The 15,696-nt window shown below is 48.1% G+C and overlaps 1 protein-coding gene across 1 annotated transcript in view; it reads right to left on the bottom strand.

Annotated features, from left to right (window-relative positions):
- LOC143997794 (uncharacterized) overlaps nucleotides 1–15,696 on the bottom strand; it is a gene marked incomplete in the record, with an annotated part of 65,783 nt that overhangs the window by 24,150 nt on the left and 25,937 nt on the right. Inside the window, 1 exon segment of the mRNA XM_077493599.1 lies at nucleotides 11,206–11,683. Within this exon segment, the coding sequence (XP_077349725.1) occupies nucleotides 11,206–11,545 (340 nt within the window).

Raw genomic sequence — 15,696 nt, forward strand, 5'->3', positions numbered from 1 at the left:
CCCTCACCTCCATCACTGAGTCTCCCCCCCCCTCACCTCCATTCACTGAGTCTCCCCCCCCTCACCTCCATTCACTGAGTCTCCCCCCCCCTCACCTCCATCGCTGAGCCCCCCCCTCACCTCCATCACTGAGCCTCCCCCCCTCACCTCCATCACTGAGCCTTCCCTCCCTCACCTCCATCACTGAGCCTTCCCCCCCTCACCTCCATCACTGAGCCTCCCCCCCTCACCTCCATCACTGAGTCTCCCCCCCCTCACCTCCATCACTGAGCCTCCCCCCCCCCTCACCTCCATCACTGAGCCTTCCCCCCTCACCTCCATCACTGAGTCTCCCCCCCCCTCACCTCCATCACTGTGCCTCCCCCCTCCATCACTGAGTCTCCCTCCCTCACCTCCATCACTGTGCCTCCCCCCCTCCATCACTGAGCCTCCCCCCCTCACCTCCATCACTGTGCCTCCCCCTCCATCACTGAGTCTCCCCCCCCTCACCTCCATCACTGTGCCTCCCCCCTCCATCACTGAGCCTCCCCCTCCATCACTGTGCCTCCCCTCTCCATCACTGAGCCTCCCCCTCCATCACTGTGCCTCCCCTCTCCATCACTGAGTCTCCCCCCTCCATCACTGAGCCTCCCCCCCTCACCTCCATCACTGAGTCTCCCCCCCCCTCACCTCCATCACTGAGCCTTCCCCCCCCCCTCACTGAGCCTTCCCCCCCCTCACCTCCATCACTGAGCCTTCCCCCCCTCACCTCCATCACTGAGCCTTCCCCCCCCTCACCTCCATCACTGAGCCTTCCCCCCCCTCACCTCCATCACTGAGCCTCCCCCCCTCACCTCCATCACTGAGCCTCCCCCCCTCACCTCCATCACTGAGTCTCCCCCCCTCACCTCCATCACTGAGCCTCCCCCCCCCTCACCTCCATCACTGAGCCTCCCCCCCTCACCTCCATCACTGACCCTTCCCCCCCTCACTGAGCCTCCCCCCCCTCACTGAGTCTCCCCCCCCCCTCAACTCCATCACTGTGCCTCCCCCCCCTCCATCACTGAGCCTCCCCCCCTCACCTCCATTCACTGAGCCCCCCCCCCCTCACCTCCAACACTGAGCCTTCCCCCCCTCACCTCCATCACTGAGCCTCCCCCCCTCACCTCCATCACTGAGCTTCCCCCCCTCACCTCCATTCACTGAGTCTCCCCCCCCTCACCTCCATCACTGAGCCTCCCCCCCCCTCAACTCCATCACTGAGCCTCCCCCCCCCCTCACCTCCATCACTGAGCCTCCCCCCTCTCACCTCCATCACTGAGCCTTCCCCCCCACCCCAAGCCTTACCCCCCTGCTGCCTCGGTCTGAGCATAGGTGGCCTCTCTTTTCTCTTTATATGTTCACTTGCTGCCTAATATATCCCACCCCCCCAATGTCAGGTGCCGTTGTAACCAGATAATCCATGTTATTCACTTCACCTGCAGTGAATTTTACAGAGAATAAGAATAATACAAAAACTTTTTTCACTCATGGTCAGTGTTTGGCTGAAGCCATTTATTATCAGTCAACTGTTTACTCTTTTTATATCATAACGGCAACAGAAATTACCCAAATGACCCTGATCAAAAAAGTTTACATACCCTGGTAATTTTGGTCTGATAACATGCACATAAGTTGACACAAAGGGGTTTGAGGCCGGATTCACACTGGTATGACACGACAATCACACCACTTTGGATCTGACTTTGCCCTGAAATTTCCGAAGTCCAAAATGCATCCGACTTTGATCCCCAACAATAAAAGGCACGGTGTCTGGTATGAATCTTTAGGGGGAGACTCCACAACAAATTATAAAAAAATTTTTTTTAAAAACACGGCATGAGTCCCCCCTCCAAGAGCATATCAGGTCCTTTGGTCTGGTGTGGATTTTAAGGGGAACACCCACACCGAAAAAAAAAATGGCGTGGGGTCCCCCAAATCCATAACGGACCCTTATCAGAGCACACAGCCCGGCAGGTCAGGAAAGGGGGTGGGGACGAGCGAGCGCCCGCCCCCCCCCCCGAACTGTACCAGCCCCCATGCCCTCAACATGCACCCCCCACCCCAAAGCACCTTGTACCCATGTTAATGAGGACAAGGGACTCTTCCCGACAACCCTCGACATTTGTTGTCAGGGTCTGTGGGCAGGGTGCTTATCAGAATCTGGAAGCCCCCTTTAATAAGGTGGCCCACAGATCCCCCTCCCACGCTATGTGAACGAGTATGGGGTACATTTTACCCCTACCCATTCACAAAAAAAATAAAAAAAGTCAAAAATAAAAAAACACGTTACACATGTTTTTAAATAATTTACCAAGGCAGGTCTGTGGTCTCTTCCGAACTCTTCGGCTCGTGTCCTCCGCCGACGTCTTCAGCCTCTGCGGCTCTTCTCCCCTCCCTGGTTCTTCTCCGCCCTCCCTCTGTCTTCTGCCAGGTCTCCTCCGCTATCTTCTCGCTCTTTTGCTGGGTCTTCTCCGCTGTTGACTCAACGCTCTCCCCTGCTCTAATGCTGGGTGTGCCATTATGTATATTGGCATATATGTGACGGGCGGTGATATCATAAGGGGTTGGCCCTGTGTATGACATCACCCGGTGACCCTGCCCCATGCCAATATAAGTAATGACACACTGTGCACCCAGCATTAGAGCGGGAGAGAGCGTCGAGTCAACAATCGGAAGAAGAACAGAGGGAGAACACAGCGGAGAAGACCGGGCAAAAGAGCGAGAGGATAGTGGAGAAGACCCACCAGAGGCAGAAGAACTGGAGAGGGGAGAAGAGATCAGAAGAGACGACGGAGCTGCCTTAATAAAATACTTTAAAAACCATGTGTAATGTGCGTTTTATTTTTGACTTTTTTTTTATTATTTTTTAGGTGAATGGGTAGGGGTACAATGTACCCCTTATTCACATAGGGTGGGATCTGAGGAACCACCTTACTGAAGGGGACTTCCAGATTGCCATAAGCCCCCCACCCGCAGACCCCTACAACAGCCAGGGTTGTCGGGAAGAGGCACTTGTCCTCATCAACATGGGGACAAGGAGCTCTGGGGGGGGGGGCCTTGCCCCAAAAGCACGCACCACCCCCCCCCCCCCACGTTGAGGGCATGTGGCCTGGTATGGTTCCTGGGGGGGGGGGCACTCGCTCCTCCCCACATCCTTTCCTGACCTGCCGGGCTGTGTGGTCCCCCACACAGTTTTTTCGGCGTGGGCGTTCCCCATAAAATCTATACCAGACAGAAGGATCTGGTAAGCTCTTGGAGGGGGAATCCACGCCGTTAATTTGGCATGGAGTTCCCCTTCAAGATCATAAGAGCACAAGTCGCATGACAAAGTCAGATCAGTAAAGACGGCGATCCGACTTCAGTGATATTCAATGGACTGAAGTAGGATCAAAGTCGGACCAAAGTAGTGCAGGGAGCATTTTCAAAGTCGGACCGACTTGCGTCGGAGCAGTTAGGACGGCTCTCATAGGGAAACATTGATTTTCACACATGTGACATGAGCTCCTAATTTCGGAGCGTTTGTCGTAAAAGCGTGAACCTGGCCTGAATGGCTATTAAAGGTAACCATTCTCACCTGTGTGCTTGTTTATAAAATGTCAATTAGTTTCTGGACTCCTGACAGACCCTTGCATCTTTCATCCAGTGCGGCACTGACAATTCTGGATTCTGAGTTATGGGGGAAAGCAAAAAAGGATTGTCAAAGGATCTGCGGGAAAAGGTAGTTGAACTGTATAAAAACAGGAAAGGGATATAAAAATATATATATCCAAGGAATTGAGAATGCCAATCAGCAGCGTTCAAACTCTAATCAAGAAGTGGAAAATGAGGGGTTCTGGTGAAACCAAACCACGGTCAGGTAGACCAACTAAAATTTCAACCACAACTGCCAGGAAAATTGTTCGGGATGCAAAGAAAAACCCACAAATAACTTCAGGTGAAATACGGGACTCTCTGAAAACATGTGGTGTGGCTGTTTCAAAATGCACAATAAAGGAGGCACTAGAAGAAAGATGGACTGCATGGTGGAGTCACCAGAAAAAAATCCATTACTACACAAATGTCACAAAGTATCCGGCTTACAATACAGCAAACAGCCCAGAGACAAACCTCAAACCTTCTGCCACAAAGTCATTTGGAGTGATGAGACCAAAATTTAGCTTTTTGGCCACAACCACAAACACTACATTTGGAGAGGAGTCAACAAGGCCTATGATGAAAAGTCCACCATCCCTACTGTGAAACATGGAGGTGGATCACTGATGTTTTGGGGATGTGTGACCTACAAAGGCCACAGGAAATTTGGTCATAATTGATGGCAAGATGAATGCAGAATGTTATCAAAAAATTACTGGAGGAACATTTCCATTCATCAGCCAGGAAGCTGCGCATGGGACGTACTTGGACATCCCCTCTGGGGAGATCTCAAAACGTGCCGTTTATGCAAGACGGACCAAGAATTTCCAGGAACTGGAGGTTTTTTACCAAGAGGAACCATCTGAGAAGATAAAGAGCCTCATCCACAAATACCACAGAAGACTTTAAGCTCTCATTGATGGTAAAGGGGGCAATACACGGTATTAAGAACTGGGGTGTGTAAACTTTTGATCAGGGTCATTTGGGTAGTTTCTGTTGTGATTATGATATAAAAAGAGTAAACACGGGTGATTGATAATAAATGGCTTCAGCTAAACACTGACCATGAGTGAGAGAGAAGTTTTTGTCTTATCATTCATATTCTCTGAAAAATGGGCATGAAATCATAAATTCTGCTGGGGTATGTAAACTTATGAGCACAAATTTAATATATATATATATATATATATATATATATATATATATATATATATATATATATATATATATATATATATATTTTTTTTTATAAAATAATATATATAATTTATTATTATATTATTATTATTATTATTATTATTATTATTATTATAATAATAATAATAATAATAATAATAATAATAATAATAATAATATTATTAATTATTATAATAAATTAGTAATTTATTATTTATATTAAAAAAATTATATAAATAATAATAAATTATTAATGAATACACACACATACATACTCTACACAACCCATGGATACTCCTTGAAATTTTCCACATTTTTGTCACAACCAAAAAAAGTAAATGTATTTTTGGGGGATTTTATGTGATAGACCAACACACAGTGGCACATAATTGTGAAGTGGAAGGAAAATGATGAATGTTTTTTTTCTATTTTTTTTTACAAATATCTGAAAAGTGTGGGGGGGAGGGGCATTGGAATTCAGCCCCCTTTACTCCGATACCCCTAACTAAAATCTAGTAGAACCAATCGCCTTCAGAAGTCACCGAATTAGTAAATAAAGTCCACCTGTCCACCAGTGTTTAATTTAATCTCAGTATAAATACAGCTGTTCTGTGAAGCCCTCAGAGGTTTGTTAGAGAACCTTAGTGAACAAACAGCATCATGAAGGCCAAGGAACACACCAGGCAGGTCAGGGATAAAGTTGTGGAGAAGTATAAAGCAGGGTTAGGTTATAATAAAATCTCCCAAGCTTTGACCATCTCATGGAGCTCTGTTCAATCAATCATCGGAAAATGGAAAGAGTATGGGCACAACCGCAAACCTACCAAGACACGGCCGTCCACCTAAACTGACCGGGCCGGGCAAGGAGAGCATTCATCAGAGAAGAACCAAGAGGTCCATGGTAACTCTGGAGGAGCTGCAGAGATCCACAGCTCAGGGGGGAGAATCTGTCCACAGGACAACTATTAGTCGTCTCTCCACAAATCTGCCCTTTATGGAAGAGTGACAAGAAGAAAGACATTGGAGAAAGAAAGTCATAAGAAGTCCTGTTTGTAGTTTGTGAGAAGCCATGTGGGGGAGGGGGCAGCAAACATGTGGAAGAAGGTGATCTGCTCAGAGGAGACCAAAATTCTACTTTATGGCCTCAAAGCCAAACGCTATGTGTGGGGAAAACTAACACTGCCCATCCCCCGAACACACCATCCCCACCGTGAGACATGGTGGTGGCAGCATCACGTGGTGAGGATGGTTTTCTTCAGCAGGGACAGGGAAGCTGGTCAGAGTTGATGGGAAGATGGATGGAGACAAATACAGGACACTCTTAGAAGAAAACCCGTTAGAGTCTGCAGAAGACTTGAGACCGGGGCGGAGGTTCCCCTTCCAGCAGGACAACGACCCGAAACATCCAGCCAGAGCTACAATGGAATGGTTTACATCAAAGCATATTCATGTGTTAGAATGGCCCAGTCACAGTCCAGACCTAAATCCCATTGAGAATCTGTGGCAAGACTTGAAAATTGCTGATCACAGACGCTCTCCATCCAATCTGACAGAGCTTGAGATATTTTACAAAGAAGAAGAATGGGCAGAAATGTCCTCTCTAGATGGGCAAAGCTGGTAGAGACACCCCCAAAAAGACTTGTAGAGAAAGGGGGTTCTACAAAGTATTGACTCCGGGGGGGGCTCCATACAAATGCCCCTCCCCCACACTTTTCACATATTTATTTGTATCATTTATCATTTTCCTTCCACTTCACAATTATGTGACACTTTGTGTTGGTCCATCACATAAAATCCCAATAAAATACATTTACGTTTTTTTGGTTGTAACATGACAAGAATGTGGGAAAATGTCAAGGGGTATGAATACTTTTTCCAGGCACTGTAACATGCTCCCAGGAAATTATTAGACTGATCACCAATTTGTCATTTCTGCCAGCAATTGAACTATGACATCATTGCATGAACACTCGCCTTCAGTCCCACATCAGCCTCCCTTCCCCCCCCTCTGACTCACCACAGCAGCGGCGTTTGCCCTGCCCTATCCCTCACACAGGGTCGGGGTTGTGGTCAGTTCATAGTGACAGGGAATGCGATCAGCGCGGGGGGGGGGGGGAGAGAAGCTGCTGCAGGGATCTTTTTACCTTGTGAAGTCAATGATGATAGCGCGGTCACAGGCACTGAGCACATCTGGTGCGTGCACGGACATTACCACCCGAGGGGGCTGCAACCGACAGCTGAGGGGTGAAGGTGCAGCAATTGGGGTGCAGGAGCAGGAACTGGGGGGGGGGGGGGGGGGTAAGGTGTAGAAGATGCAGGAATTGGGGGGACCTGAAATGAGAGCAGGGCTGAAACAACTAATCGATTATGAAAATAGTCAACTATTTTCATAATCGATCAGCCAGCTGATTAGTCGGCCTGCATACAGAATTAGGGCTGAAAAAAACTAAAATCGATTGACAACTAATCAATCATGAAATGAATCGGTTACCATTTTCATAATCGATTAATGGGCCGGGCGGTTAGTTGGCCTGCATACAGGATGCATTATTTGTTTAAATATCAGGAAATACAGTGCAGCTCACATAGAGCTCCGTACACCATCCATACATGTCAGTGCCTGAGAACTTGTGAATGTGTGAGGAGCAATGTCTCATGGGACATGTAGTCCTGGACAGGAAGGGAGAGGTTCTAAAAGGCAGAAGTTCTCTTGACCTTGCTATAGGGGGCGCTCTATACTGTACTTACCGCACAGCAAAAAAAAAAAAAGCGCAGAAACAGATCAAAAGCAAAACTGCACAGGTGAGCGCCGAGCCTTGTGCTGACCACACCGATCAATTTTCAGATGAGAAGATTCATATGAAAAAACTCTTTGTACATTCGCTGAATGAAAGAATCTTGTCTGAAATTTTCACTTGCTTTTAACATTCGGGTTTTAAAATGACAGAGAAAATTAAGTACTGTCCGTGATACTTTTTTTATTTGCACTAACATACAATTTTTCAGGACAAGCTTTCGGGTATGTCCCCTTCTTCAAGATTCAAGATTCAAGGTTTTAAAATGAATGTAATTTCTGAATGAAAAACCACATCCACTGTCCGAGAATTATTTCGACCGAGAAGTTTTCTATTTCTAAATTTTCCTGTCACTGTGAAAACAAACGTCGATTTGTCCCCAAGAACGTTCTTAAAAGCGGAGTTCCACCTTAAAGTGGAACTTCCACTCATCAGACCCCCCCCCCCCCCTTCCAGTGCCACAGTTGGCACCTTTCAGGGGGGAGGGGGGGGGGTGCAGATATCTGTATAATACAGGTATCTGCACCCACTTCCGGGCATAGATATCTGCAGAATCTGCGAGTATTTATGCCACTTCCTGTACCCCCCCTCCCCCCACCCACCCGCTGTCTGCTGGGAAACACGCGGATCCCAGAGACAGCAGCGACTGTCCTTATTGCGCAGCGCAACTCGCGCATGCGCAGTAGGGAATCGGGAAGTGAAGCCGCAAGGCGCAGATTGCGGCGGCAGCACCCCGGGTGCCGAGCGAGAGATCTGCTTCGGGTGCCGACATCGCGGGCGCCCTGGACAGGTAAGTGTCCATATTTTAAGTCAGCAGCTGCAGTATTTGTAGCTGCTGACTTTCAAAAAAGAAAATAAAAAAAAAAAAAAACGAAAAAAAAAACGCTTTAAAATGACATTTTTTTTTTTTAAGGAACACATTGTTTTCGTATGGCCAGTATATAAAATATATTACAGTTCTGTTTGAAAATCTGCAAAACAGTCTTTTTTTCTTTTAAAAAATAATAAAAAAATAAAAATAAAATAAAAAGATCTGAGTGATGATATTTACCAGATTCAACCTCTAATAGTAGATACAGTGTCTCTCCCTCTCTCCCCCCCGTCTCTCTCTCTCCCTCCCTCCCCGTCTCTCTCTCCCCCCCCCCGGTCTCTCTCTCTCCCCTCCCCGTCTCTCTCTCTCCCTCCCGTCTCTCTCTCTCCCCCCCCCGTCTCTCTCTCCCCCCCCCCGTCTCTCTCTCCCCCCCCCCCCGTCTCTCTCTCCCCCCCCCCCGTCTCTCTCTCCCCCCCCCCCCGTCTCTCTCTCCCCCCCCCCGTCTCTCTCTCCCCCGTCTCTCTCTCCCCCCGTCTCTCTCCCCCCCCCCCGTCTCTCTCTCCCCCCCCCCGTCTCTCTCTCCCCCCCCTGTCTCTCTCTCCCCCCCCCGTCTCTCTCTCCTCTCTCTCTCTATATATATCTCTATCTCTGTTTGTTATTCTCAGAGTGGATTAGATATTTTGCTCTCCAACTATCTAGTTGTTATTTATATTTATCACTGCATAGATATTTTTAAGAAATTGCCTTTATTTTACACTTTACATATTAACTAAACACCACACTTTTTTTAAAGGTTATTATCCAATTAATCAAAACAATTAATCGGCCAACTAATCAATTATGAAAATAATGGTTAGTTTCAGCCCTAGATGAGAGGGTGCAGGAATTGGGGTGATCCGAGGGGGTGAAGGTGCAGGAATTTGGGGTGATCCGAGGGAGTGAAGGTGCAGGAATTTGGGTGATCCGAGGGAGTGAAGGTGCAGGAATTTGGGTGATCCGAGGAGTGAAGGTGCAGGAATTGGGGTGATCCGAGGGGTGAAGGTGCAGGAATTTGGGGTGATCCGAGGGAGTGAAGGTGCAGGAATTTGGGGTGATCCGAGGGAGTGAAGGTGCAGGAATTTGGGGTGATCCGAGGGGGTTGAGGGTGCAGGAATTTGGGGTGATCCGAGGGGGTGAAGGTGCAGGAATTTGGGGTGATCCGAGGGGGTGAAGGTGCAGGGAATTGGGGTGATCCGAGAGGGTGAAGGTGCAAGAATTTTGGGGTGATTTGTATTTATAAATATAAATCAGCAGCTCAGAATCGTACATAAATTACAGAGGGATTTCTTTGAAGGACACATACCTGTCATGTGACTCCTGGAGGGCCCATCGGCGTTGGCTGATTGACTTCGAAACTTCCAAACATAGGATTTGGGTGTCTCTCAGGAAACGGACATGTGGTGTGGGGATCCCCGACATTTCTGTATACGGGATTGTTGTACCCCATAGGTGAAGTTGGGTGTGGCATTCCCTCTCCTCTGTTGGCGTATCCTGGAGAGATGGGGCTGCCATTGAAGTTTGTCGGTGAAGGGGTCACAAACCTTTTTCTGTGGTTACCATCCAGTGGCGGGGGTCCCGGGTACATCCCTGGCGCGTTCCACTGATAGCCCATCCCACACTGGTTGTTGCAGCACGTCCCACACCGAGCGCACTGCGCTCCGCTACGTTCCTGGGACGAGGAGATCTCACTGGGGGGTGTATGGATGGAAGCTTCCGGAGACTCCTGAGGGGTGAGGGTGCAGGAATTGGGGTGATCTGAGATGAGAGGGTGCAGAAATTGGGATGATTGCGCAGGAATTGGGGTGATCTGAGGTGTAACGGTGCAGAAATTGGGGTGATCTGAAGTGTGAAGGTGCAGCAATTGGGGTGATCCGAAGAGCGAGGGTGCAAAAATTGGGGTGATCTGAGGAGTGACGGTGCAGGAATTGCAGTAACCCGAGGAGTGAAGTAGCAGGAATTGGGGTGACCTGGATGGGTAAAGGTTCAGCAGGAATTGGGGTGATGTTAGGGGTGAAGGTGCAGGAATTGGGGATGAGGGGTGAAGGTGCAGGAACTGGGGTGATGTTAGGGGCGAGGGTGCAGGAACTTGGGTGATGTTAGGGGCGAGGGTGCAGGAATTGGGGTTTTCTGAGGGGTGAGGTGCAGGAATTGGGGTCATGTTAGGGGTGAAGATGCAGCAATGGGGTGAGGGGTGGGGTGCAGCAATTGGGGTTTTCTGAGGGATGGGGGTGCAGCAATGGGGTGATATGAGGGTGCAGGAACTGGGGTTTTCTGAGGGGTGAGGGTGCGGGAATTGGGGTGATGTTAGGGGCGAGGGTGCAAGAACTGGGGTTTTCAGAGGGGTGAGGGTGCAGGAACTGGGGTTTTCTGAGGGGTGAGGGTGCGGGAATTGGGGTGACGTTAGGGGCAAGGGTGCAGGAATTGGGGTTTTCTGAGGGGTGAGGTGCAGGAATTGGGGTCATGTTAGGGGTGAAGATGCAGCAATGGGGTGAAGTGAGGGGTGGGGGTGCAGCAATTGGGGTTTTCTGAGGGGTGGGGGTGCAGCAATGGGGTGATGTGAGGGTGCAGGAATTGGGGGACAGAAATGTCTGAGTGAATGAACCCCAGAAAGTCTCAGCACAGGATCACAAAGCCCCCCACATGTAGAACTTGGCTTTGTATTTATAAATATACATCAGCAGCTCAGAATCGTACAGAAATTACAGAGGGATTTCCTTGAAGGACACATACCTGTCATGTGACTTCCTGGAGGGCCCATCTGCGTTGGCTGATTGACTTCGAAATTTCCAAACATAGGATTTGGGGGTCTCTCAGGAAACGGAAACGTGGTGTGGGGATCCCCGACATTTCTGTATACGGGATAGTGGGGAGACAGAGGAACCATTCCCATATTGTTGTACCCCATAGGTGAAGTTGGGTGTGGCATTCCCTCTCCTCTGTTGGCGTATCCTGGAGAGATGGGGCTGCCATTGAAGTATGTTGGTGAAGGGGTCACAAACTGTTTTCTGTGATTACTATCCACTGGCGGGGGTCCCGGGTACATCCCTGGCGCGTTCCACTGATAGCCCATCCCACACTGGTTGTTGCAGCACGTCCACACCGAGCGCACTGCGCTCCGCTACGTTCCTGGGACGAGGAGATCTCGCTGGGGGTATATGGATGGAAGCTTCCGGAGACTCCCGTTCCACTTTAATCACCGGCCCGGCATCTGTTTAAAAAAACAAAACAAAAAAAAAAAACACTATAAAACAAAATCGGCCAACTTTCCATGGCTTCCTTGCCCAAATCTCTCAATACGCTGTTTAAGAACCACAAGGGACTGAGAAAATCCCAGAATTGATGAAGAATGCCGACTACTTATCAATATCAATCTTCCTAAAAATAAGCAACCACCACCCGACTTCCGTCAGTCCCTCCACTGGCTTCCAATCACCCAACCAATAAAGATTAATAATCAATACACAAAGCCATCCTCAACCGTTCCCTTAGCGACATCACCAACCTCATCTACCTCATCTCCAAATATCACCCACACCGTCCTCTCCACTCCTCCCAAGAAGACCTCCTGCTCCCTCCTCACCTCCTCTGGAACTCCCTACCCTGTTTGGATGTCTCATACTTCATCTATTATTGTTAGACAATCCAAGGAAGTCTATCTTGGCACTAACCAAGAACTGATATTTTACTGTCTCCACCCCCTCACCGTTTTGAACTTTTAGATCTTGCCCCACCACTTTAGAATGTAAGCTCTCAAGAGCGGATATCTCATAACCCCGGTCCTGCTTTGTATAGTAAGTGTTCCGAACTTCCGACTCCCTTATTTTGTAATTTGCTGTGCAAACTGTTGGTGCCATGTATATAGATCCTGTAAAATAGTAGCAAAAAACAAAACCATCCAACAAAACCGCCACCACCATCAAAAAAATCATTGCCATCAACAGCAACACCACCCCCTGTCACCAACAAAACCATCACCAAAACCATCACCATCACCAGCACCAAAACCATCACCATCACCAGCACCAGCACCAAAACCATCATCATCACCAGCACCAAAACCATCATCATCACCAGCACCAGCACCAAAACCATCATCATCACCATCACCAGCACCAAAACCATCATCATCACCAGCACCAGCACCAAAACCATCATCATCACCATCACCAGCACCAAAACCATCATCATCACCATCACCATCACCAAAACCATCATCATCACCATCACCAGCACCAAAACCATCATCATCACCAGCACCAGCACCAAAACCATCATCATCACCATCACCAGCACCAAAACCATCATCATCACCATCACCATCACCAAAACCATCATCATCACCATCACCAGCACCAAAACCATCATCATCACCATCACCAGCACCAAAACCATCATCATCACCATCACCAGCACCAAAACCATCACCATCACCAGCACCAAAACCATCATCATCACCAGCACCAGCACCAAAACCATCATCATCACCATCACCAGCACCAAAACCATCACCATCACCAGCACCAAAACCATCATCATCACCATCACCAGCACCAAAACCATCATCATCACCATCACCAGCACCAAAACCATCATCATCACCATCACCAGCACCAAAACCATCATCATCACCATCACCAGCACCAAAACCATCATCATCACCATCACCAGCACCAAAACCATCATCATCACCATCACCATCACCATCACCAGCACCAGCACCAAAACCATCATCATCACCAGCACCAAAACCATCACCCGCACCAAAACCATCACCAGCACCAAAACCATCATCATCACCAAAACCATCATCATCACCAAAACCATCATCATCACCATCACCATCACCAGCACCATCATCATCACCATCACCAGCACCAAAACCATCCCCAAAACCATCACCATCACCAAAAACCATCACCAGCACAAAACCATCACCACCAGCACCAAAACCATCACCACCAGCACCAAAACCATCACCACCAAACCATCACCACCAGCACCAAAACCACCACCACCAAACCAAAACCATCACCACCACCACCAAAACCATCACCACCACCACCAAAACCATCACCACCACCACCAAAACCATCACCACCACCACCACCAAAACCATCACCACCACCACCCAAACCATCATCACCACCACCAAAACCATCATCATCACCACCAAACCATCATCACCACCACCAAAACCATCATCACCACCACCAAAACCATCATCACCACCACCAAAACCATCATCACCACCACCAAAACCATCACCACCACCACCAAAACCATCACCACCACCACCAAAACCATCACCACCACCAAAACCACCACCACCAACAAAACCATCCCCACAACCACCATCAACACCAAAACCATTGTGATGGACTCACCCAGACAGAGGCTTTTGGAGGGGACTGAATGTTGGCCTCTAGCTTCCTTATTATGGGCCCTGGTTTTGGGGGAACGGTGCCCTTTGTGAGCTGTATGCCTGGGGACACTTGAGGTGGTGTTACTTTGGATTCAGGTCCATGTGCCCCCCCCCCCCCCCCCAAGACACACAAACTCTGGAAACTCTGTATATGCCATATTAGAAATAGTGACTGGTTCATACTGTCTGAAGATGCTGATGTCATCAACTCCAGCCACCTGTCTGTTGTCTGCCAATATGTAAATAAGTCTAGTATGGCGTCTATGAGTCTTTCACCCATTGTTGTCTGTGCTAATTAACCCTGCAATTGCATGAAGGAGTCCTGTGTTTATACTTCTGATAATGTAATAATCTTCTGTGTGAAGCTCGGTGACAACAAGTCAGACCTGTAGTGAAATCCTGATTAATCACAATAATGGCCATGTGGGCATGGAGTCACCTCGGCTGCTTTAAGGGATTAGGTAATTAGCTCACGTTAATTAAGTTTCTGGTTACAGTTTGCATTGTCATCCTGGTGTATATTTATATTTGTGGGAGATCTCAAATAAAGCCGGCTAGTCCCGATGTACTCCAAGAATGGTGTTGTCTGGTTCTTGGGGGTTCCTATAGCCAGATCCATTGGTCTCGTGTTCCAGGACTTAGGAAGCGGTATACTGACGGAAGCACTCAAGCGAGTGTGGATGTTCCATCACAACCATCACCACCACCAACAAAACAACAACCAACACAACCATCACCACCATCTGCCACCACCAAACAACAACCCACCACCACCATCAAAGCAAACACCATCAACAACAAAACTACCACCAACAAAACTACCACCAACAAAACTACCACCACCAAAACTACCACCAACAAAACTACCACACAAACCACCAACAATCTACCACCCACACAACAATCTACCACCAACAATCTACCACCAACAAAACTACCCACCACCAACAAACTACCACCAACAAAACACCACCAACAAAACTACCACCAACAAACTACCACCAACAAAACTACCACCAACCAAAACAACAACCAACACAACCATCACCACCATCGCCACCACCAAAACAACAACCAACACACCATCACCACCATCAAAGCAAACACCATCAACAACAAAACTACCACCAACACAACCATCACCACCATCTCCACCACCAAAACAACAACCAACACAACCATCACCACCATCGCCACCACCAAAACAACAACCAACACAACCATCACCACCACCTCCACCACCAACAAAAACAAACAACAACACAACCATCACCACCATCGCCACCACCAAAACAACAACCAACACAACCATCACCACCATCGCCACCACCAAAACAACAACCAACACAACCATCACCACCATCAAAGCAAACACCATCAACAACAAAACTACCACCAACAAAACTACCACCAACAAATCTACCACCAACAAATCTACCACCAACAAATCTACCACCAACAAATCTACCACCAACAAATCTACCACCAACAAATCTACCACCAACAAATCTACCACCAACAAATCTACCACCAACAAATCTACCACCAACAAATCTACCACCACCTCCACCACCAAAACAAAAACCAACACAACATCACCACCATCAAAGCAAACACCATCAACAACAAACTACCAACCAACAAAAGTACCACCAACAAAACTACCACCAAAAAAACTACCACCAAAAAAACTACCACCAAAAAAAACTACACCAAAAAACTACCAACAAATATACCACCAACAATCAAAGCCAACAAAAACCTCCTCCTCGTGCCCAAAGCCTGGTACAAATCTAAGG

The sequence above is a fragment of the Lithobates pipiens genome, unplaced genomic scaffold (genome assembly GCF_037356315.1).
Source record: "Lithobates pipiens isolate NorthernLeopardFrog02 unplaced genomic scaffold, aLitPip1_a1.2 Scaffold_19, whole genome shotgun sequence".
Classification (NCBI taxonomy): domain Eukaryota; kingdom Metazoa; phylum Chordata; class Amphibia; order Anura; family Ranidae; genus Lithobates; species Lithobates pipiens.